Below are 24077 nucleotides of genomic sequence, written 5' to 3'. Positions count from 1 at the left end.
GGTGGTAGCACTTGGAACCAAGCTCAGCATCTTTATGTAACCCACATAGTTGCATTGCAATGTTAGAGAAGCAAGACTGCTGCCTATAGGAACCCGCTTGGCTGGTTATAATTCAGCCATTCCTGGGTAGCAGTGATACAAACATTCTGGAATGTAACCCTCTGAAATTTTTTGGTTATCTAAATTGGATTTCTCCACAAATTATTCCAGATTAATCTTGCATTGTCAGTTACATCTATATAGCTAGAGTATAGTAGTATCACCATTCTTAGTGTAATCCTGGAGCCATTTCTTTCTCACAATCTTGCTGCTCACCCTGGGGGTGGGTATATGATCACATTTTTGTTTTGTTTTGTTGTTTTATTAAAGATTTTCTTGTTTTACAGAAGTATGTGTAATGTCTCTCGTATTTTTTCCATGTAACATTTTTACAAATCAGTTTCATTTGTTGAGACATTAGTGGGGGGGAAAGGGGTGGAGGGGGGGAAGATGGGTGGGGTCGGGTGGCGATGTTTCTGTTTTGCTTAATGTATGTAGGGTTTCGTGTCAGCGTTGCTCATGCTGGTTCTCTGCTGTTCATTTGTGTTTCTTTGGTGGTGAGAGAGGTTGGGTTTGGCCTAGGGTGTGGTTGTTTGTTTGTGATTGGCTGTGGTGATCTTTGTTTTTGTGTGTGAGTGGGGTGGGTGGGTGGGTATTTTTGATCAGGTTAGCCATATTGATTTGTATGCTATTGGTGGATTATTGTCATTGTCTTGTTGGGCTGTGTATGTGATAAAGGGGAGCCATACCAGGGTAAAGGCGTCGTCTTCTGTTTGTTCCCGTGTCAGTTTCAGTTTATTGGTTAATTTTTCTAGTAGGGCTGTTTCCCATACTATTTGGTACCATTGGTCCATGCTTACTCCTGATAGGTCTCTCCAGTGTCTGGTTATGGTGTTTCTGTCTGCTGAAAGTAGGTGGGTTATGAGTTCTTTGTGGTGTAAATGGGCATTGTTGTCTTGGAAGATGCTTAGTAGGGCCAATTCTGGGGTGATGTCTAATAACTGCCTAGTTATTTTACATATTTCTCGTATGGCTGTTGTCCAGAATAGTTGGATTTTGGGGCAATCCCACCACATGTGGAGGTATGTGCCTGTGGAGGTGCACCCTCTCCAGCATTTTGGTGAAGTTCCTGGGCGTATTAGCGCTAGTTTTCACATTGTTTATGGCTATATCAGTCCCCAGGAAATTACTTGCCAGGCATCAGCAAAGGTTGCATTCATTCTCTTTGCAGATGGAAACTATACATGAGAAAGAGCATTTGCGGGTGCTATGGGCTTAAAAGTAACTTTTTTCTTTTCTCTCTGCAGTCCTACTTCGTTACAGATTATGATCCAACAATTGAAGATTCTTACACAAAACAATGTGTGATAGATGAGAGGGCAGCAAGATTGGATAGTAAGTTGTTGTTGTTGTTGTTGATGATGATGATGATGATTGACCTTCTACAGAATTTGCATTGGCCTATAGAATGTATGTTTGCTCTCTTGTTGATACAGGTACTAAAACTGATTTTCCTTAACTTTGTATAGAGACTGTAATAACTTTGTGATCTAGCCATTTACTAGGCCAAGCCTTTCTCCCTTTCTTTTGTGGTACAGTTTTCAACCTCTTAATATAGAAGCTAAAGGCTTAACCAGATGTGGGTATCTGTATATTAAATTGCTGGCTTGCCAACGCTAGGCTGTGGTGTAGGGTTAATTTATAAGGTTAAACAGGGCAGGCATGGGATGGGAACAACATCTGCCCCTTCCTGAGCTCTGCTGCTTTAAGGCACATCGCCCCCCTCTCTCACACACTACCTCGCTAGCCTGTAAAATTAACTAGCTTCTTGATTTGCTTAGTCCTAGATACAGCAGGCCAAGAGGAGTTTGGAGCTATGCGGGAACAGTACATGCGGACAGGAGAAGGCTTTCTGCTTGTTTTCTCAGTCACAGATAGAGGAAGGTAAGGCAAAAAACAAAATTGCTGCAAAACATGGATCAATACCTGGATTGTGTAGGGGCAGAGCTAGAATAACACTGAAATGGGGTTGTGGCTTGCAACATCCTGAATTAACTGTAGGGTCAGAATCCAGAGTTCTGCCTGCTCAAGAGAATTGCAGACTTGTGTTATTTGAAAAACAGCCCCCCTGCCACATGATAAATCAAATAACTTTTTTGGGGAGTGGGGGTGGAGGTGGAACTCAAGAGTTTATAAAAATCATGTTGGCATTTTAAAGGAAGGTAACACAATTCTAGTGGGTGAATACAAGGTCTTGGGATACCTGCTGGGCTGGTGGGTCTGTATGTGTTATCTTCAGTTTGCATCTCATCTCTGCAGCAAATACTTGTTAGATGGCCTTAGGCAATCCTTAACTGTGAAGCTGTGGATTCTTAGCATGCTGCTGCTGTTTATTTATTTATTTATTTATTTATTTATTTATTTATTTATTATTATTCCAGCTTTGAAGAAATCTATAAGTTTCAAAGGCAGATTCTTCGAGTAAAAGATCGTGATGAATTCCCTATGATTCTAGTTGGCAACAAAGCAGACCTGGACCATCAGAGACAGGTAACCTATTGGCAATAGTCAGAGTTTGAAAAAGGGATCTCCCTTTTTTGAGGGAACTTCCATAACTCGGTGGCATAACTTTTGCATGCAAGTCCCCAAGTTCAATCCTTGGCATCTTTGCACTGGGGGAAAACTCCTTGGAGAGCCGCTATTAAACAGGGCAGGTTGGAATTGTAGAACATTTTCTCTTGAGAGCCACATTCCTTCTGGGATAATTGGCCATGGAACCCAGGCCAGCAGTAGTTGGTGGGATCAGAGCCAAACGTTTGGAAGAGATGGAACCAGATGCGGTCAGGGCACCCCTTCTCTTTCTGCTATTCCCATTTCACCCCTCATTGACATCAGCATGAAATAAGATTAATGGCCACATAATGGTTGATGCCATGTGGAATTGGGTTGAAGCGATATGCCTATCTCTAATCTAGACATTCCTGAGCTAGATAAAGTGGTCTGACTTGGTATAAGGCAGTTTTCTTATACCAGTAATAGCAAGAAGATGATTGTGACAATAAATTCCACAGTCAGCTGGATTAGGCCACAGGAAATTGGCAACTCTCATGAAATTCGTAGGCCCAAACCATTATTGTGTATTATCTCTTTCCATATGACTGATCTGTAGTTTTTTTGGGAGGAGACACTCTGGTGATGAACAAATCCCTTTTGTCAATGACATTTAGCATCAAGTGGCTATAAAGGAGATCTGACACAGTCCTTGTTTGGAGGAATGGGTGCTAAGATAAGGACATCTGTAGTGGATACATACATGTTCCCGTAAAGAGGCTTGATACTTAGGAAGTGGCTTAGGAAACTGGTCTTCCTGATTATAATGTTGCACTTTCTTCGTTAACTCAGCTTGTTCCCTGAGTAATTGCCATATGAATGATTCAGGTCAAAATCTATGAGGATGAGACAATGATCCATGACATCATTATCAAGGCATGAGTCTCTCTTCAATTATGTTTACAACACTTGCCATACCAACAATTACTCATCCCATGAGAGTGTGCCCAAGAGGACCATCTCTTAATAGCTAGTGTAGCCTCTAGCAAAAGGGGGGTTTCCATTCTGAATGCAAGAAGTCAAGTTGTCACTTTTATGAACAAGTATGTATTCTTATTTCCCATCTGTTTGGATCTTGCAAGCTATTCCAGCACTATCTACAACTTGAAAAGTACTTTGAGAGCTGGCACATTATCAAGACTATTCCAGAACCCTAAATAAACGTCTGTGTGCTGTGCTCAGCTCCGAGGTAGCTGAATCCTATGGCATATATCTTGCCATACAATGAATACACTGAACACAATGAGTGGCATCCACTTAACTTGTTTGGTCAATGCAAGGATTTCTGCTTGTGCAACAAACCTCCTCCCCTTGCACTGACACACTGAGTTAGTTGGCTACCACCAATGACATTATGTGGAAATTCATGCACATCAAGGCAAATTTATTTAGGGAAGCTGCAGTACTGGAATAGTAACTAATGTGGGTCAGGTGGAGTGGCTTGTCATGCCTTCCTTTTTAATTTATGAATGGTTTTATGTGTTTTCTAATTGCAATAGCTTTATAAGCACACTTTCTGTTGTTTTAACCCTCCCTGGGACCTTATGGAAAAGTGTTGGTAAGAAATATTTTAAGTAAATAGTGCACCCCCTTCCATACCTTCTTAAAGAGGGACGTGTGTGTTACAAATGTCCCCAGCATGAAGGAAGGAGGTCACTTAATCATGTGCTGAGAGAAATGTCGCCTAATAAAGGCACTGCTTTCCCTGTAGCATCCAGTAACTGTAGGATCCAATAGTTCAAATTTTCCTAATAGTTTTAATATTCCAATTTTTTTAGCATAGTGACTTGGGCTGCACAGGTAGAAGATAGGTGTTATTGGAGGAAGTGGAGCAAGAACTCAATTTAGACCCAGTGTTAAAGTTTCAGTTCCACAGTGCATTGTCTACTACAGTGGTACCTTGGGTTAAGAACTTAATTTGTTCTGAAGGTCCATTCTTAACCTGAAACTGTTCTTAACCTGAGCTACCACTGTAGCTAATGGGGCCTCCCACCGCCACCATGCGATTTCTGTTCTCATCCTGAAGCAAAGTTCTTAACCCAAGGTACTATTTCTGGGTTAGCGGAGTCTGTATCCTGAAGTGTCTGTAACCTGAAGCATCTGTAACCCGAGGTACCACTGTACTCATGATGACCTATAAATTACCTCCAGCTTCAGAGGCAGTATGCTACTGAACACCACCTGCTGAGGACCAAAGCCTGGGAGAGAGCCGTTATTTTCATGCCCTGCTAATGGTGTTTTTCAAAACAGCTAGTTGGCTGCTATGGAGAAGCAGGATGCTGGGCTAGATGGACCATTGGTCTGATCCGGCCGGGCTCCTCATATTTTTTGTTATCTTCTCATTCACTGCAACATTCAGGCTACTGATCTGAGGCCAGTGTTTAGTTGCAACACTTCAGTGTATAAATTCTACATTCAAAGTTTATATGGAAACAATTTGATTCTAAGCCTTCTTAGGCTCTGTCTTCACATTTTTAAACATACAGTGCTTTGGGCTCTAAATTTTAACAACTCATTTGTATTCAATTAACATATTAACAAAGACCAGAGTTGAGGAAGCCTTTGCACAGGACTGCAGTGCCGGTAATATGCAAGAATTGCTGTAGGTGATGAGAGTATTCATTAGCTAAATCAGCCAGTTGGAAAGCATCAGTAGATTGCTGAATGTGTATCCTATCTTGGCTTGTTTTCAGGTAACGCAAGAGGAAGGTCAACAACTAGCAAGGCAGCTGAAGGTAACATATATGGAAGCATCAGCAAAAATACGACTGAATGTAGACCAAGCTTTTCATGAGCTTGTCAGAGTTATAAGGTAAGCCCATGTATTGTAAATATATTGAAATGCACTTTAACAAAAAGAAAGAAAGAAAGAAAAGAAATACAGCTTCCCTTTGATATCTCTGTATAGGGAAAGTGCCTGAATACTGTAACAAAATGTAAACTACTATGTTTTTGTAACACTAGAATTAATGTGAGGCACATAGGAACACACACTTTTTCTTTTTTCTTTTGGCAGATGTGTAGCAATTTCCATTGCATCTTGTTTAAATGTATCCACCTTGACACTGTTGTCACTGTATGACTGGGTCATTTAACAGTATAATTTAATGGGGAATGTTAATGTTGCCAAGAGTTCCAGCGTGAATTGTCCTATATAATATATTTACCCCTGTGTTGTTATAGACAATGTATTGTGGAACTGCAACATTGACACTGGGCACTGACTCAGCTTGTTCTTCTACAGTACTACCCTTTTCCTTCAGGACAACACTGTGTTCAGTTCACCTTCTAAAAATCTCCTTAATGAGGATATGTAGTTTTTCTGTTAGCCTGACATTGCCAGGAAAGCGTAAAGTGAGCACTTCTCTTGTTCATAGTCTATCAGGGTAGATGGAAAGCCTTTCGCTATCTCAAGCTTCCTGTCTTTAATAACAAAAAGACAAGTGTTATAAGCAGGAACACTTGCTGTTTAATGTAAAATATCTTGGAAAGCTACACACATCAGACTCTGTTACTTTAACTTGAGCACATTTTTCATTCAGTAATACTCCTGTTGGGATGTGTTGCCTATGTTGCTGTTTTGAGTTCTAGTAATCAGTAGCATTATACAATCAAGCTGCACCTACATCAAGTGTGTATTAGGATACTCCAGGGACTTCTATGCCATGGGACAGCTGTTGCTGTGCATCTGGCCTCTAGAAGGGGTGAAGCCTTCAACCTAGGCTGTTTCTACAGTCCTTTCCAACCAAGCATTGACAGAAGTCACCATGCTGTGGGAGAAGAGGCTAGGATGAGACATTTCAAGTATTGCCAACAGTGAATGCTCCACAAAACCTGATCGGATCTCCACAAAACACATCAGTCTGGAAGCTAAAAGGGTCTCTCTATTCCCTCGAATACCTCGGCTGCTTGCTTCATTGCTGCAGTAATATCACACATATTCCTAAAAGATGAAATCTGCTTTCATCTTCAGACCTATGTATATTAAGAGAAATGGACAATGGTCTGTATTGACAGTGCAGCTGTATTTTTTAGCAGAGGAATCTAGGGTCAGTTGAAAAGCAAAGTTAGTGCCTCTTTTATATATGGAATTACATTGGACTGGAGTGTATTGTTTCTATGGGCATTTTTTGCTTCATTCACAGGAAATTTCAAGAGCAAGAATGCCCTCCTTCCCCAGAGCCGACAAGGAAGGAAAAGGACAAGAAAGGATGTCATTGTGTCATCTTCTAAGAATCCTCTGAACCAAGCGGTCAACTGCCAGATTAATTCTACCTTTCTGCCTACCTTTCTATGTGTCTCAGTGTTTTGTCTAGCCTTATATGTGCATGTCGTATAAATGGTCACCAAAGTAGCCTTAGGCTAAAAGAACAAGGCTGACCCAGTCTAGAAGACATCTTAGTCATCTCAGGGCAGATGTCAAAACACTAAGGCTTCTTTTAATACTTCCTGGTTTCTTTCTCCTCTTGTGTCAAGAAGCTTGCACCTTGTGGAGTTTTATTCACAAAGGAAACAAAACAATATTAAACAAGGTATTGAAGTCAAGCTTAAGCATTGCTGGTATGGGTATTTTTTCCACTTGTGACATCCGTATTAATTACACTTGAGAGGGAATCCTCTGATCAAAATGTAGAGTATTTTTTTAAAAAGTGGATTTGAAGGTTTTACCCTTTAGAAGGTTAGACTTCAAAATTCAGCTTGCCTTACAGGAAGCCAATACACTGAATTTCATTGTCAGTAAAGATTTTTTGTGTGTTTCAGCTCTTGTTTATGCTGCAGCTTTTTCAGTGGTCAACAGTCTACTGTATTTATTTTATGGCTCCAGTAACAGCTACAGGATTTATTATTATTACAACTATGTGGCCAAATACCTGTGCTCACTCTGGACTTGGGCATTTGTTTCAGTTTTAGAAGATTTTACATCATGGTTTGGAATAAATTGTGTCTTCCTTTTGTATTTTCCAGGTAAGGGATTCAAGAAAACTAAACCTGTAGCTGTTTTTTTGTTTTTTGTTTTGATGTAAGATAAAAAAAAAGATGAATTTTCTCTTTTCATTGTCAGATGATTAAATGTTTTTTGCTATATACTTTTATACATTATTTTCTTATCAAACTAGTTAACAAGTATTTTTATATGTTTGTAAGCAAATATGCTTTCATGGCATAACGTGTAAATGTAAAGATGAGTATTTAATTCTCACAGTACACTTTTAACTGACAAAATTAATGCAAGATCTGCAGAACTGTGGTAGAACCTCTTTTCTGTTCCAGTTGTATACACCAGTGGCCGATTATGTGCCTGCCCGATGTATCTGTTAAACTGTCATGTTTTTCAAATTGCCTTCCATACCCTTTACAAATGACTGACCATTATGTGACTATTAAACTGTACAAACCTTTACATGATTGTTCAGTTGTGAATGCTGTTCAACTTTGAATGACGCAAAATGTAGCCAAATAATTCAGGCTTATTCTGTGACATTAAATACTGGGTTGTATTTGCAGTTTTGGTCACCTCACCAAAAGTATAAAGCAGGTTATTAAACATACCCTTGCATAAGTTCAGGTGCTAAAATTAAATAGGATGTATAGTCAGGGCTTTTTTTCAGCAGGAGCTCATTTCCGGCAGCACTCAGGTGGGCACCATTTCCATTCTAAGAGAACAAGGAAGAAGTTCATGGTGAGCTCCGGCATCTCTTTTTCTAGAAAATAGCACTGGATATAGTCATTTATGGGAAGAGAAATTCCACTGTCTATTTTCTTTTAAGTACTGGATCAAGGTTTGGAGAGGATAAGAGACCAGTTTCTGAAACAGTAATATGGGCTTACACATTTTCAGGCTAAAATAGCTCAAGAGCTGTCTGATTAAAAGATGACAACCCATCCTGGTGTAAAACAGTGCTCTGTTAAATTGTTGCAAGCAGATACTTCATGGCTGTTGAAATGTAACTTGAATGTAGAACACATTTAAATTGCTCACAAGCAGAGGTTGCATAAAGGGTTCTTTCCAGTTCAGTTGGAGCCTCTGCTACACTCGCAAATCTTGTGCAGAAAACCTGTAATCACACCACCAACTCTTTGGGAAAGAGAGTAAGGAACTAGATTTAGCCCCCGCCCCACTCGCCTTTTCCTGGGGCGGAAAAAAGTATTTGGTACACAGGCACATGCCAATTACATTGGAATCTTCTGTTCAGTTTGTTTTAGGAGAAACCCCATTGTGAAACCAGTCTGTGGTGGTAGAATATGTAATAGTTGTATCAACCAGGGTGTTTCTTAACTTTCAACTTACGAGCAGTTTCAAGGCACAAGTCCTGATGAGGATTCAGCCCTCTTCATGTGCAGAGTTAATTATGCCCTTTGTTCCTCTCCCACCCTTCCAAAAGCACAGATTACCTTATCCAGAGCCAGATAAGTTGGGACCAACTTCACAAGCGCTCTTGGCTAATGAGCGTGTCACTATGTAAGTAAATCACGGGAGAATTGGCAAGGTAGTGCATGTACAAGCAGAGTAGGCTTGTACATTGTCTTCCCTTATTTGTCTCGAATCTTCATTGAAGAGGATTAGGAACAGATCTTAGACTCATGTACTCAGTCCTTGATCTTCCCAGACCTTATTTGTGGTCCCTTCACTCACCTGTATTGGTATTTACTTTATTATCTCCTAGCGCCAGAAGATAACTTTCGTAGTTCCCTTCCAACCACCAGTGGGAGGAGAGTAATGCATGAGCCTAAAGCCCATTTCCCAAAACTTCCTGAAGAATCTGAATAGTCATTTTTGAGATTACCTTTTGCTTGCCTGGGTTATAGGTAGGAGTGTGAATGTGAAGGGAAGAGAGAACCTCTAACCTTGTGTGGTTGGAATGTAGCCGTGAACCACTGGTCTGCAACACCTGGAAGGTTGTTCACTAGAAAATGCAGGCCTCAGTTTGGAAAAGATCCAAAATGGGAAGAAGCCAAACTCCTTCACACTTTGAATCAACAACTAGGTACGCACTGCACAAGATGGCTCTGTTTTGTGTTCCTGGGATAGGTAAAAATAAATAAAAATGGTCCCACAAACAGTTGAATCCAGTCAAAGACGACTATGGGGTGTGACGCTCATTTCACTTTCAGGCCAAGGGAGCCGGTGTTTGTCCTCAGACAGCTTTCCGGGTCATGTGGCCAATATGACTAAACTGCTTCTGGTGCAACGGAGCACCATGACAGAAGCCATGGAAACACTGTTTACCTTCCCCCTGCTGCAGTACCTGTTTTATCTACTTGCACCAATATGCTTTTGTACTGCTAGGCTGGCAGAAGCTGGGACAGAGCAATGGGAGCTCACTCCGTCGTGGGGATTCGAACCACCTACCTTTGGAATGGCAAGCCCAGGAGGCTCAGTGGTTTAGACAACAGCGCCACTGTGTTCCTTACCTTACCTTACCTTACCTTACCTTACCTTACCTTACCTCCTGGGATAGTAACCAACCAAACAGTTGGGTCTACAAAAGGACTTGCCTTCCCTCATCTCCCTGCTCCCCGCCCCAAATATGGGAGGAAACTCACAACAGATTTAGGGGCGCACAGGGTAAGGAGGAGAAGTTATGTGGCACAGCCAAAGGTGCTTAATGCATTTGGAAATCGTCCTGGTTTTTTATATCCATTCGTAGCAACTTATTGTACAAACCCCATTTTCAACCATCTCTCTCTCTCTCTTGTATCAGACCTACATCTTTTTAGTTATCTGGTGGAAAATGAGATACTTCCAGAGTTGGGAATTGTGTGGGTACATGGGAAAGAAAAAACAATTGGAAGCTTTGGGCTGAATCCGGCTGCCTGTCTCCTTTCTCTTGCTTAGCCCTTGATGCAGTACATGCCTTCTGCTGTTCAGGTTGTTCAGTGAAGGGCAGAGAGAGAGAGAGAGAGAGACAGACAGACAGACAGATGTCTAGCAGTGCTGCATCCAGTGCCCCTTCAGCTGGCCAGAAAGAGCAACTGGTGTCCCAGTTGTGTGCCTTTCTCAGCAACCACAGAAACTGGCTCTGGCTCCACTCAGTCGCTTCATACAGGATGGGAGAGGATGCAGCCAATATCCCAGCTGTTCATGCAGGGCAACTGCAGAAGCAGCACAATACGTAAACTGGAGTTGACTGTCTCCTGCATTTAGTCTGAGTTCCTATGTCTGTCTGTCTGTCAAGGGGCGAATGACCTCATTTCAGTATGCATGCCCAATAGAAATTCTGAAGGTTGAAAGCATTCTGTAAAACAAAACAAAACAAAACAAAACAAAAAACAAAAAGACACAACTTTCCTGTACACCTGTCTTTATTTTTCAGTTTTGGCATTGGGCCAGAATTCACATCTCTCAACTGAAGCACAGTTGCTGCCCACTCTCTGGTTATTAGTGCAGACCAAAGTTGCGAAATACTTTTGGTATAAATGGCACCAAATGGCTCTGAAGTGGTACACTGATTGTTGGGAATAATAGCAGAAGAGACATCAAGAGGTGTGGAGAATTTGTTCTAGCATCTAACTCCCACCAGCTCTCGTAACAAAGGTGTAGACCTGACCATGATTCCATCAAGTAGGATAGGACTCAACTTTACTCAGTCTATGGCCTGTTGTCTTCTAACTTCACTGCAATCTTTTTTTTTTTATGCATGCAAAGTTTGCTCATTCAATACCATTAGCACAATGGCATTCTCTTTCTGGAGTAAGAGCCGCATCTGTTCTTAATAGCATGGTGTCAACTGTGCACTTCAATTCTAGAGACGTGAAAGAAGGCAGGGACAGTTTGCTCTAGATGTTAGTCAATCTAGTGCTGTGCTCTGCTAATGCAACACAGTGATGCCTTAGAGAGAGAGAGAAAGTGTGTGTGTGTGTGTGTGAGAAAGAGAGAGAGATTTCAAATGTCAAAAATATCAGTGACATTCTAGGGCTTGGACATTGGATTGTATTAGATGCTACACGATCTTCTTCCTCGTAATGTCTGGTGTGGCACAAATTGTGCCATGATGTTACCACATTGTCATCTGGTGCAAATGTTACCCATTAGTCACTCCCCCCTATTAGATTTCCATATCTGTAAAGTACATAAGGATTAGCATTTGTAGTGGTAATCTCAGAATAGCAGTGCATGGTCAGCAGCCCTGGCTGTTCAAAGCAAATGATGGAAACAAAGGATTGGTACAAAATTATTGGATAAGATGTTTGGGAAAGAACCATGCAACACAGAAAGATTTGATCAACGCAGCAAAAGATGGCATTTGAGAACTCAATAGTGAAACTGACAAGCATGAACAAACCTCAAGAGGCAATAAATAGAAAGGCTATTCTCCTCCCTCTCACCCCTGTGTTATCTCAGTTCTTCCATGTGGAAAGGAAGAATTCTTTTTTTTTTTTTTTGGTAGAATGATTTCTTGTTTTTGGAGTGATTGGTCTCAAAATTGTTAGCATTTCAACGTATTATCAAACTGGCATTCCCCCTCCACTTCCACAAATGGGATCTCTTAACCCTTTTTTGTGTAGCGTTTTTTTGTTCTGTACCCAAATTGTTGAACAGGTGCCCGCGTTTTAAGATTATTATGTAAATTCAAAAGCTTAATCCTTGGGTGTCCTATTAGATCTATTTCCCTTTTGTCTTTTTCTTAACAAGATGAGCTACATCTAAAATGGATTCACTTATCTGACAAATTAATAGATATAGTTAGGGCAAATAAGCCTTGGATTTTAAGGGTGCGGTTTATATGCGGGTGCGGCTTATATTTGGGCCAATACGGTAGCAGGGAAACTTAACAAAATCATCTGAAAAGCAGCAGTCTGCACAACAGAAGCTTAAAGTTAGAATGCAATCAAAAACTGTATTCTGAGCGGAGGTTTAGATATAAACCTGACAGATTATATATAATTTCTGGTAAATCAATCAATCTTCCTCTCCACAAAGAAACCTCAAACCCTGCTATCAGCACTTTGTATGTCAAATAATCTCATATTGGAACTAAATGATGAAAACTCCCTGTTTTTTGTTTTTTGTTTTTATTAACATCCCAGGAATGTAGGGAAAATGTCTGAAATCTGAAGAATTAAATCATTGACTGAGGAATGTTTTTGTCTTAACTTCTATTTTCCACAGAGAAGCAAAAGCATGTGGTTTCCGGAATAAGAGCATAAAGCTATTTTGAATGAACTTTTAAGTATTATGAGAATTCCTGAACTTTCTTAACAGGTGCAGTTGGCCTGTGCCAACAGGTGTGCTTTTTTAAAACCTCCTTTTTGGATTGCTGTAACGTCAAGCCCTGATGAAATCTAACTTTCCTGTACACTGAGAATGGCCAGATCACCAACTGTAATTTGAGGCCCATTCAGGGGAGTTGAAAGCTAATAAAGGATTCTGGTTTGTTTTTTCAGGTAAGCTTCACTGTAAGTAAACAGGCACTAAGGTGTGAAAATGTATCAGCTTGTCAGCTGTGACTGGCAGTCTTGGCAATTGTAGCAAAATATCAGGCTTAAAAACAAGTAAGTTTCACTTGGAGAATATGCATCCAAGTCATTTCCTATCCACAAGGATGGCATATCAAAGGGGGCACTTTACCGCATGAAAAATTGCTGAAGAGACTTAGATGTTATAACAGCAATTACAAGTTTTTTAGGAGGTGAAGTAAACTAGAGGCTGACATGTGAATTCACCCCTGTCATAATGTAATTGTTTCATTTGTTTTCATGGCAAATGCTTGGATGGCTAACTGCTAAAATGGCTGCCCTCGATACTGTCAATATCATGGGGGACTTTGTCAAAAGCCTTACTGAAACCAAGATACACTATGTTCACAGCATTTCCCTGATCCACCAAGTTTGTAATTCCATTTTAAAAAATCAGATTGGTCTGATATGACTTATTTTTCAGGAAACACATGCTGGGTCTTAGTAATCTCAGCATCCTTTTCTAAATGCTAACAGACCAACTGTTGAATTATCTGTTGTAGGACCTTCCCTGGCATCAATGTCAAGCTCACCGGTCGGTAGTTACCTGGGTCTATTTTTGTACCCCTTTTTGAAAATGGGGGCAGCTTTTGCCCGCCTCCAGTCTGTAGGGACCTCACCTGTTCTCCAATAATTCTCAATTCTTGGTAGCTTGGCCCAAGTCTAAGTAACCTTCCACCACTGCTTTCATATATCACTGCTTTGAGATTTATGTGATGCTTAATCATCCAAACTTCTTAAGTGGTTTACACAACACAAAATATGCATTAAAATTAACAGTAGAAGCAATGAATATGGCTCCAAGATGGTCCTGCATAGCACAGAAAGCCCAGGCTTTTCCTCTGCATACGTCCTCCTCTCCTGATGCCTGGACATTGGGGGTAGGGAAATTTCTGTGACTCCTGTGGGGTCTGTGTGGCCCCATACCTCCTTCCTATGCATATGATGCCCTTTTGAGGCCTTGGCCCCAAGATGGAATGACATGAGTAATTGTGCATGGGTCTGTTCTTCTTTTTTGTTACCTGTGAGGAGAAGCCACTGCTGGCTGTAAGCTTTCCACAGAGCAGGAGATCCTTCCCAGTCAGAGTTGAACCCAGCCTAATCCTATTTATAGGCTCGTCTATATCTGCAGCTGAAAGACTCCAGATCCAAATATTGGTATATGGGAGGAGACTTATGAGGGTCCCATCCAGCCAAGGTTAAATTGCACCTAAACTCAACTTCAGCACAGCCCTCACACACTAAGTCCCTTACTTTTGTTTGCACTTGGCCATTTTCATTGGCGTGAGAACTCAGGGAGGTGGATTAGGCCTCAGAGGACACCTTTTATGCAGCCTGATAAAAAGGCTTATAAGAACACAGTAGTCTGGGGATGGCGAGGAAGCAAAGGCTAAAGAATGGGGATTATTTTATTTACATTTGCTTTGGGAGAGGTCTGCTGCAGGGTGTGATTTGTGGCTCAGATATGGCAATGCCGGAGATTGAGTAGAATGGGCATTGTAAAAGTATTAGGTTCCCTCTATCACAGCCTCCTTTGTCTTCCTGCTTAGATACAGCATTCTTTGCATTGTCGAGTGTGCCAGGAACTCTGACTCAATTGTTTTCTTTAACTGTTGACAGCTGAATCAACAGTTTGTCCAGCAGAGGGGGCCTTGAACATACTGCAGGCAGCAGAATTTTCGCTTAATAATTACATAGTTGAGAACGAGCTTGGATGAGCTTCAGATCGGGCTGAATATTTCTGGTTCCAGCAAGCAAAGAGTGGGAGAGGGGAGGTGCAAGCTGGCAAGGAAGTACAGTACTGTATATAGGCTGTCTGCTAAACACAGTTACATTAAAAGCAAAGCCCTTGTTGCTGGAAGAGGGAAGGGAGATCCATTTCATCTTTTAAAGGTGCCATTGCTTTTCCTTGTTTCTGTTTGGCACTACAGGTTGATATATATTCTTTTCTGCAGTCCTCTCTTGCATCTAGAAGCAGTTTTAATTTGGATTTACCTTATTATTTCAGTTACTTTTTGAACATTTGAAGTACTTTTTCATTGATAATGTCACTATTTTGAGGTTTTATTACGATTGCACAGTATATAAAGATTGGTGTGTGTGTGTGGGGGGGGGAAATCCCTGTCAGTGAGGGTGATTAACCCTTATGAGCAGGGTATAAATTAAATTATTATTATTATTATTTGTCAAGAAGTATTATTAATTGCCTCTGTGACACCATTAAGATAACCACAAAATTGGGACCAAAAGCTATTCTAAGCAGATACAAGGACACCTAAATTGTGATTAGACCAAATCAACAAATGTTCCAAGCATCCACCTGTATTTTGGGTAACAGCCAACATTAGTCATGTAGAGTAAGCCCAGTTAGTCTACTTTGATATTACCCTGTATGGAAGCAACATCACATTATTTTGTTCTATGGTAACTGATGTGAAGAGCATGGTTTTCCAGCCACATCTGCCTTTATCTGTTGCCTCTTGTTAGGAATTCTACCCCAAACCCAAAGTTGCTCAGCGAGGTTCCTTTCTCTAGCCATGATTTCATCTGTCTTTGCCTAAGTGGCATGTTTGCTCTTCTAGGCAACAGTAATGGAAAGTTTTGTCAGGACTGAGACTAATACAGAGCCACCTGTTAGCCTGGGATGAGGCCTATTGCAATTCAAGATACAATTGAGCATGAGGTTTGGTATTTGCTGTTAGCGAAGCCATCAACAAGGCTTTGTCTTAAAGCAGGGATGAGGTTGGACTTGTAAAAGGGTAAAAGAGAATTGGGATATGATATATAATGGATCGAAAAAATGTTTAAAAGGACATTTCCAAAAAACCCAGAGTCCTTTCGGTTGGGGATAATTCAGAGGGAAATTCTCAGGTGTCAAAAAAGGCTATTTATGTACGCTACCACCGCAACCCGTGTTCTGTTAGCCCCAAAATGGAAAATGAGCGAGGTCCCAAACAAAGAAGAATGGCAACTTAAACTGATGGACTACGTGCAGCTTGCAGTCTTAACTTATAGAATAAGGGAACAAGAAGAACGCACATTTAAAGAAAACTGGGAAATGTTTACTGAATATATTGTTTACTGAATATAATGTTTACTGAAAATTGTCTTTATTTAGAAATGCTGGTAGTATTAAGATAAATTCAACTTCCAGTGATGGATGTAACAATGGATTACTGAATGGTTTAGTTCATGTAAAATATGCAAGGATGTATAATATGCAAAATGAACCATGGAAGGAGAAAAAGGGAAGTCATTGATTTAAGGTTGTTTAAATGAATATTTTGAAATGTAATTTAGAATTATTATTATTATTTTTAAAAAGCAGGGATGAGGAATATGTGGCCCTTCATTTATTGTTGGACTGCAACTCGCATTAGTCCCAAGCAGCTTGGCCAATGGTCTAGGACAGGGGAAACTATAGTCAGCGCTCATTGGGGCTGATGAGAGTTGTAGTCCAAAACCTCTGAGGGGCACCCCATTGGAGGAGGGTGTTATAGTGCATTTCCAGGTTTCAGGACAAGGACAAGGAATCTGTGACCCTCCAGATGTTGCTGGACTATAGCTTCCATCATCTCAGACTATTGAGAGAGGCAATGGCTTGAAAATACCACCCATATGGAAATCACATTGCCCATACTCACATTTGTAGCACTATGATATCACTTTAACCGGTCATGGCTCCCCCCCAAAGAATTATGGGAGCTGTAGTTTGTTAAGTATACAGAGAGCTGTTACAGTACCAATATTCCCCTCACAGAGCTACAGTTCCCAAAGTTCCTTGTGAAGAGGATTGATTGTTAAATCACTCTGAGAACTGTAATTGTGTGAGAGAAATTAGGGTCTCCTAACAACTCGCTGTGGGTTAAACCACAGAGCCTAGGACTTGCCGATCAGAAAGTTGGTGGTTCGAATCCCCGTGACGGGATGAGCTCCCGTTGCTCAGTCCCTGCTCCTGCCAACCTAGCAGTTTGAAAGCACGTCAAAGTGCAAGTAGATAAATAGGTACTGCTGTGGCGGGAAGGTAAACAGTGTTTCCGTGCGCTGCTCTGGTTCGCCAGAAGCGGCTTAGTCATGCTGGCCATGTGACCTGGAAGGTGTACGCCGGCTCCCTCAGCCAATAAAGCGAGATGAGCGCCGCAACCCCAGAGTCGGCCACGACTGGACCTAATGGTCAGGGGTCCTTTTATCTTTACATAACAACTCTCAGCATCTAAAACTACAGCTCCCAGGAATCTTTGTGCATGACTGTTTAAAGTGGTATTACAGTGTTTTAAAGGCAAGGTGTGAATGTAGCCATTGTGTGGAGACCCCTGTCAGCTTTCTATTTCTTGTGTAAAGAGAAGGTCAACAGCTTCCGGTCTTAGACCTCAGTGTGAAATACTGTAATACAGTATTTTGTTTGTCCTCATTTCGCTGAAATGTTCACACTTCAGAGTTGCTCTGATACAAGCAAATATTTGAGGTCATCCATAAGAGGTTTGGTCCCCAATCAGTCATTTCCTTTCGACAAATTTGTCTGAAAACAGCATTTTTTCTTTAAGGACATTATTTGGACATCAGGTGAATTTGGGGCGCCAGCATCAAGCTTGATATGTATGTGATTTTTCCAGTTTTGAAATCTTTTTAGCATTGAGTACTGAATCAAGGAGAGCCTCCAGGGAAGAGCTCTGCAGAACTGGGTAGCGCTTGAGAATGAAAGAAGCACAAGAATGATTTTATTTCCTAACAGGCAGGAGCTGAAAATAATAAAAATCTGTGTCATGCAGTATGAAAAAAAACAGCAACACTGATTCTACTGGTAGTGTAATGCACTATCTATAACTTCACACTTTTAGAGAAATTCTAGAACCTACTCTAGGTTGTGTTCTGCACTGGGGTTTTTAAAACACACACACACGAGAGAGATTTGTTAGTTAAGGGTGTTGATAATTAACATGGATTGATGCTGATGTAGGAAGTAACCATACGTTTGGTCTCTTTTACAGGGTTGTCTGGCTCTAATGATACTGGATTGGCGTGATGAAGCTACTTCCGAAAAGCGAGAAAACAGGCCTTAGAAGTAAGCCACAGTGGGGTTCAACTCCCAATTAGGCATGTTCAGGATTTGCCTGCAAGGTCTCTCATCCTCCTGTTGTGTGATCAAAGCAGGAAAGCAAATTGCACTCTGTGTGTGTGAGGAAGAGAGAAAACCAGCAATCACATTGACTCAGATGTTTGTTACGTTGTGCTTGCTTCAGAAAGCTTTGAGTGCTTTATGCCCATGCGGCAGGTTAGTCCGAGAAACAGTGAGCTGTAAAAGGGAGAAGAGACCCAGACAGTCTCTTATTCAAAACCTACGTTGTGAAACAGGGCTGAAGCTCAATAGAAGGGCATGTGTTTTGCATACAGAAGGTCCCAGGTTCAATCCATAGCTGTCAACGTTTCCCTTTTTTTAAGGGAAATTCCTATTCAGAATAAGGGAATTTCCCTTTAAAAAAGGGAAAAGTTGACAGCTATGGTTCAATCCTCCATAGACAGGGCTCTGAATGTCACCTACCTGAAAACCTGGAGAGCCACTGCCAGTCAGAGTGGCTAGATTGTCCAGTTGTTTCATCTAGTTTAAGGCAGCTGCCTGCATCCCCAAATGTACACTGAGAAAAGCAAATACAGTGGTACCTTGGGTTAAGTACTTAATTCGTTCCGGAGGTCCGTACTTAACCTGAAACTGTTCTTAACCTGAAGCACCACTTTAGCTAATGGGGCCTCCTGCTGCCGCAGCACGATTTCTGTTCTCATCTTGAAGCAAAGTTCTTGACCTGAAGCACTACATCTGGGTTAGCGGAGTCTGTAACCTGAAGCGTATGTAACCTGAAACGTATGTAACCTGAGATACAACTGTACGTGTCTTGGATCATAGTTAAAGGAGCACAGCAGTTGGGTGATTTCACGCTTGCCATGTCACATATATGAACTAAGAAGCAGCTCATCTTTTAGCAAAGCTTATTTTTGCAGATTCCCTCTTTTCACAACAGCCCTCTGCATTCCCCCCCCAAAAAAACTGCTCGGCAGGCTCAGTGGATTAAAAACGTTAGATTTCCAAGTAGTCACAGGGGCCGGCGGCTTAAGATAGCGCTCAGAGCAGCGGGGAGTTGGCAGATCTGCATATGTCCTTGCTTCTACATCTTTGCATTGTTCTGCAGTTAAGCAAGTTGTAAAGGGGCAACTAGTCCCTTTTGTGCCGTCACCAGTGTGTGCCCTCGTACAGCAGACGCCTGAGTTGTAGGGCATAAATTGTCAAAATTGGAAGTAGGTGAGGGAGCTGCAAAACAAGGGGATGCTTTGCTTGTGGGAAAATAGGGACGAGTCCTCTGGATGTTGCTGGATTCCTCTCACACACCACATCTCCCCATCCTCCCTCCAGGAAAGCAAGAGGCATTATCAAGAGTTCAGGGACCATTTCCAGGCATTGAAAAGCATTTAAGGAGGGTGCTAGTGAGGAGAGCCAGTGACAAGTGTGGTGGGTTGTAAAGAGAGGCCTGGAGGGATGTTTCATGCCCACAGTTTTGAGATTCTCTCCCTTTGTGCTACCATATAACAAACTCCGAAATGTTGAAATGCTGCATTTGCGAAAGATTTAGCGGAACACCACTAATACATTCTGGCCTTCTACCCACCATCCTCTGAAACGAAGCCATTGGCCTAGGTCGCATGTCACATTAAGCCATAGTTTAAAACAATGATTTAATGAGAACAAGCAATGTGCTGGTGCGTAAAAGTCCCTGCAGCATCTCTTCCTCACTCTGCTGCCACACTGCAGACAAAGCAAGCCAGAGGCTGGCTTGTCATGTCCTCTGAACCTGGACTTTCAGTTTTCCTCCCAAAAACCCCACAGATGGTCAGTGAGGAATAAACCTTGATTTTATGAGTTGTGGTTTGTTTGGAGGAAACAGACCATGAGCCTGGGTTCAAATTATATAAGCCAAACTGTGGCATAGTTCATCCATGGCAGGCAGGAGTAGGAGAAGAGCATCATGGGAACTTTTGAACAGCATGCTGCTAGTTCACATTAAATCATTGTTTGTTTAATGTTACATTTAATATTTAATGTATTGTTTTTAACACTCGATTGGGAGCCACCCAGAATGGCTGGGGAAACTCAGCCAGATGGGTGGGGTATTATTATTATTATTAATAATAATAATAATAATAATAATAATTCATTATTAAACTATGATCTGATGTAATTTTGAACCAGGTTACTCTCATTAACAGAATTTGCTGGTTGTTGTTGTTGCTGCTGCTGCAGTTACTATTATTATATCAAATTCTGTGATCTGAATTCTGTAATTCTGCCTGCCTGCCATCTGTATTTGCTTTTGTTTCCACCACTGATCACTAGCAATCATACCATTTTTTTTAAAAAAAGGATGATCAGTTGCTTTGGAAAGCATTGTAAGGATTACAAATCAGTTTAATCACCTTCCCAGCACACACCTGTAAATGCTCTGGGGGAGCACATTAAGGAAAACAGGTGAGATTAGCATCCTTGACACTCTCTGCACATTTACTCCAAATTATAGTAATTTCAACCCACTTCTTGCAAGCAACTAAGTGTCTGCAGATAATAGGCAAAGGGGAGGCTAGGCTGCCACTGTTTCCATTCTCAGATCCAAATTGCATTGTTCTCACCGAACAGAGGTTAGTGCCATTGTGGGGAGAAGCGTTAATGAAACCTGTTTGCACTAGTTGTTTACCAAGCCTGAGGGCTGATTTGAGGCTTCTGCTGTGTGCATCTCAGCTGAGTTATTTGCGCTAAATACACCTGAGAATTGTTGCTGGCACAGTGTTATGGTGCTGAAAGCTGCACTGAAGTGAAAACAGACAAATCTTCACACACAATAAATATGGACTAAGTATCAACAATGGAAAACTCACTTTGGGGAGGTGGCTGGTGGCTTAACAAAAGCTCGGCAGCCTTAGTTAGGGAACATGTTTCTATTGCCTTGGATCCTACATGAAGCAGTAAGGACATGATAGCACGGCCTCGGACTGGTATACCTGAAGGAGCGTCTCCACTCCCATCATTCAGCCCGAACACTGAGGTCCAGCTCCGAGGGACTTCTGGCACTTCCCTCATTGTGAGAAGTGAGGTTGCAGGGAACCAGGCAGAGGGCCTTCTTGGTAGTGGCGCCTGCCCTGTGGAACACCCTCCCATCAGATGTCAAGGAAATAAACAACAACTTTTAGAAGACATCTGAAGGCAGCCCTGTTTAGGGAAGTTTTTAATGTTTGATGTTTTATCGTGTTTTTAATCTTCTGTTGGGAGCTGCCCAGAGTGGCTAGGGAAACCCAGCCAGATGGGCAGGGTATTAATTAATTAATTAATTAATTAATTAATTATTGTTATTGTTATTCCTTAAAATCTGGCATTTGTTGTGGCTTGTGCTTTCATAGCCTACAGCCTACTTAATTCTTGGATGCAGTATCTCTTCTTGGCTGACTTCTGCAACGTTCTCAGAGAAGCAAGTCCCTGAGCGTGCTCCCATTGCTTTGGAGAGAAGGGATCAGTTGATATGCCCTCTGCTGGTTTTACAGTGTATCCTTCTCCTCTTAATAGTGATGATAACAGCATGGGTTGACATTGGCCATGATCCATAACCATCTTATAACATACCCATACCCATCTTATAACATACTCGATTTTGATTCACACACCCACAAAGCCAACTTTGATTCAAATTGAGAAAAAGGACAGCCTAGCTAGGACAGTCTCATACCTCCTCCTATTCTGAGAGCATGTTGAATAAGATAGCCATTCAGATTCCCCTTGGTTAGTACTGCCTGCAAAAGTTATTTATCTGTAGTGCATAAATAGTATTATTACTATTTTCTTGGCACAGCATTTTTTATCTCTCCTGAGCAAATAGTGAAATACTTTTTGTTGGTGAAATGCATGAAATCACATCTTCTCCTGTACTGTGCATGATAGTCATGATACAAAGCTGCATGTGGTCCTCAAATATGCATCAAATCCCTATTTTGGGGTGAATCCAGAGCAAGAGCAATACATTGGAAGTATATGGGAGGAAAAGGAGGAGGTGGTGGGGTGGTTCACTTAGCATCTATTCGTAACATGAATTTTTAAAATAGATTTGATGAAAGCTCTTTTCTCTTTCAGATACAGTGGTACTTCGGGTTAAGAACTTAATTCGTAGTGGTGATCCGTTCTTAACCTGAGACTGTTCTTAACCTGAGGTACCACTTTAGCTAATGGGGCCTCCCGCTGCCGCCACACTGCTACTGCACAATTTCTGTTCTCATTCTGAAGCAAAGTTCTTAACCTGAGGTACTATTTCTGGGTTAGCAGAGTCTGTAACCTGAAGCGTTCGTAACCCGAGGTACCACTGTACTTAAAAGAAAAAGAGAGAGAGAGAGAGAGAGAGAGAGAGAGGGAGGGAGGCATATTTAAGTGTGTGATCAGAAGGGTTCAGATAGAGAAACAGGGCCTTTATTTGAGTTTCTACATTACATTCTTACAGCTTGTTCTTACATGACAATTCTGTTTCAGCAGATTTATCACTGAGATACTTCAGACACCTTAAGTATGAAATCCATTGTACTGGAAATCTTAGTGATGAATCTAGCTGTTGCGCGCATGAACTTCTGATTGTTTTATTTAGCAGCCATTTTCAACAAAGGTGCTGAGACCAATAACAGAAGCTTTAAGTTGGCATAGGAGGCTAAAAAGAGCCTTAGGGTGTGAATTGAAATGATACACAGAACAAAATATTAATGAAGTTCTGCTGATTGACAAGATTTTCTCCTTATTTGGTGCAGAGAGCACTAACACAACCCCTATTTTGTCACCACACTATTATCTTGCCTGTTCAGGTCTCCACTGCATCTGAAAATGTTGGCTGGTCACCAATTCAGACAGGCTGCATTTGCAGGTTTTGTTGATACCCTCTATTGCAAAGGTGGCTAATCTTATTTGAGGGTTATTTTTCCTCACAGCCAACCCTACGACACATGACGGTGGTTACAATTGATGGGAGATTATGTCCAATCACTTCTGGGGGGCCTTCCCCATCTCATCTTTGGGAGCAGCAAGTTCCTGAAGTCAAAAGGTGGAGAAGGCAGCAAGAATCTTATTGCGCAGGTACCATGGAAACTTTTGCACCCACCAGGTCTCACCTTGTGCAGTGTCCAGGGCCGGATTTAGGTTTGATGAGGCCCTAAGCTACTGAAGGTAATGGGGCCCTTTATATGTCCAGCTGTCCTTTGTCAACAACAAATTGTTGCCATTTTTTGTGTTGAATAAATGCTATATGGTAATTTATGGACCTAATAGGTATCTAAAGCCATTTGCACATAACACAATATGTATTTTGTCAAAGTAATTGATATAGAAATGAGCAAACCAGTGATATTTTATGGAGCAGGCTAGCAGGTGGGGCCCATTACGTACATCATAGGAGCCTACACAACACAAAACACTGTTGCTGTATGTAGGTTTTATTTTATTTGTTTTTTATCTTACATCTTGGAAATGTACATCCAGGGGGTTTTTTCTTTTACATTTTTTGGGGGCCCCATGAGAGTGGGGCCCTAAGCTATAGCTTGTTTAGCTTATATGTAAATCTGGCACTGGCCGTGTCCACTTCTGCCTATCTTTGTGTTAGCTCATCTAGTCACCGTTGGCTGTAGCTGATGTTCAGGGAGAGAGCCCTGTCTGTGTTATTTCCAGTCTTTGCCCCTCCGTGTGGGAAAAGCCCAGTCAAAGCAACCAGCAGTGTCTGCCCTATTGCAGTCCCTTTCATACTCATATCCAAGACTGCCCAGCCACAGCTTGCTCTCCATGGATGCAGAAAGGAGCTTGGTGGTGGCGGCAGGAATCGGCACCTGGGGAAATCCTCGTTAATTTCAAGCAGCCAGAGTGCTGCAAGCATGACAATAAAACATTTGTTGTCTTCTCTCCTGTTGGTGTG

At 41.5% G+C, this 24077-nt stretch overlaps 1 protein-coding gene and 1 long non-coding RNA gene across 2 annotated transcripts in view; both read left to right on the top strand.

Moving 5' to 3' along the window:
* Nucleotides 1-8050, top strand: part of RRAS2 (RAS related 2) — a 33706-nt gene extending 25656 nt beyond the window's left edge. The window contains exons 2-6 of the mRNA XM_081842684.1: nucleotides 1347-1434; nucleotides 1881-1983; nucleotides 2481-2589; nucleotides 5343-5461; nucleotides 6795-8050. Coding sequence (XP_081698810.1) covers nucleotides 1347-1434; nucleotides 1881-1983; nucleotides 2481-2589; nucleotides 5343-5461; nucleotides 6795-6882 — 507 coding nt within the window. The 3' untranslated portion in view covers nucleotides 6883-8050. The remainder of the gene's footprint in view (nucleotides 1-1346; nucleotides 1435-1880; nucleotides 1984-2480; nucleotides 2590-5342; nucleotides 5462-6794) is intronic.
* A 6892-nt stretch (nucleotides 8051-14942) lies between these two features.
* Nucleotides 14943-23227, top strand: LOC309330984. Its single transcript, XR_014151676.1, has 3 exons — nucleotides 14943-15000; nucleotides 18096-18169; nucleotides 23104-23227. It is a non-coding gene; the product is annotated as an uncharacterized lncRNA (long non-coding RNA).
* The last annotated feature ends 850 nt before the right edge of the window (nucleotides 23228-24077 follow it).

Source organism: Podarcis erhardii, assembly GCF_964252035.2.
Source record: "Podarcis erhardii genome assembly, chromosome: 1".
Classification (NCBI taxonomy): Eukaryota; Metazoa; Chordata; class Lepidosauria; order Squamata; family Lacertidae; genus Podarcis; species Podarcis erhardii.
Note: the sequence above shows the minus strand (reverse complement) of the source record. Positions and strands in the feature narration are given on the sequence as shown.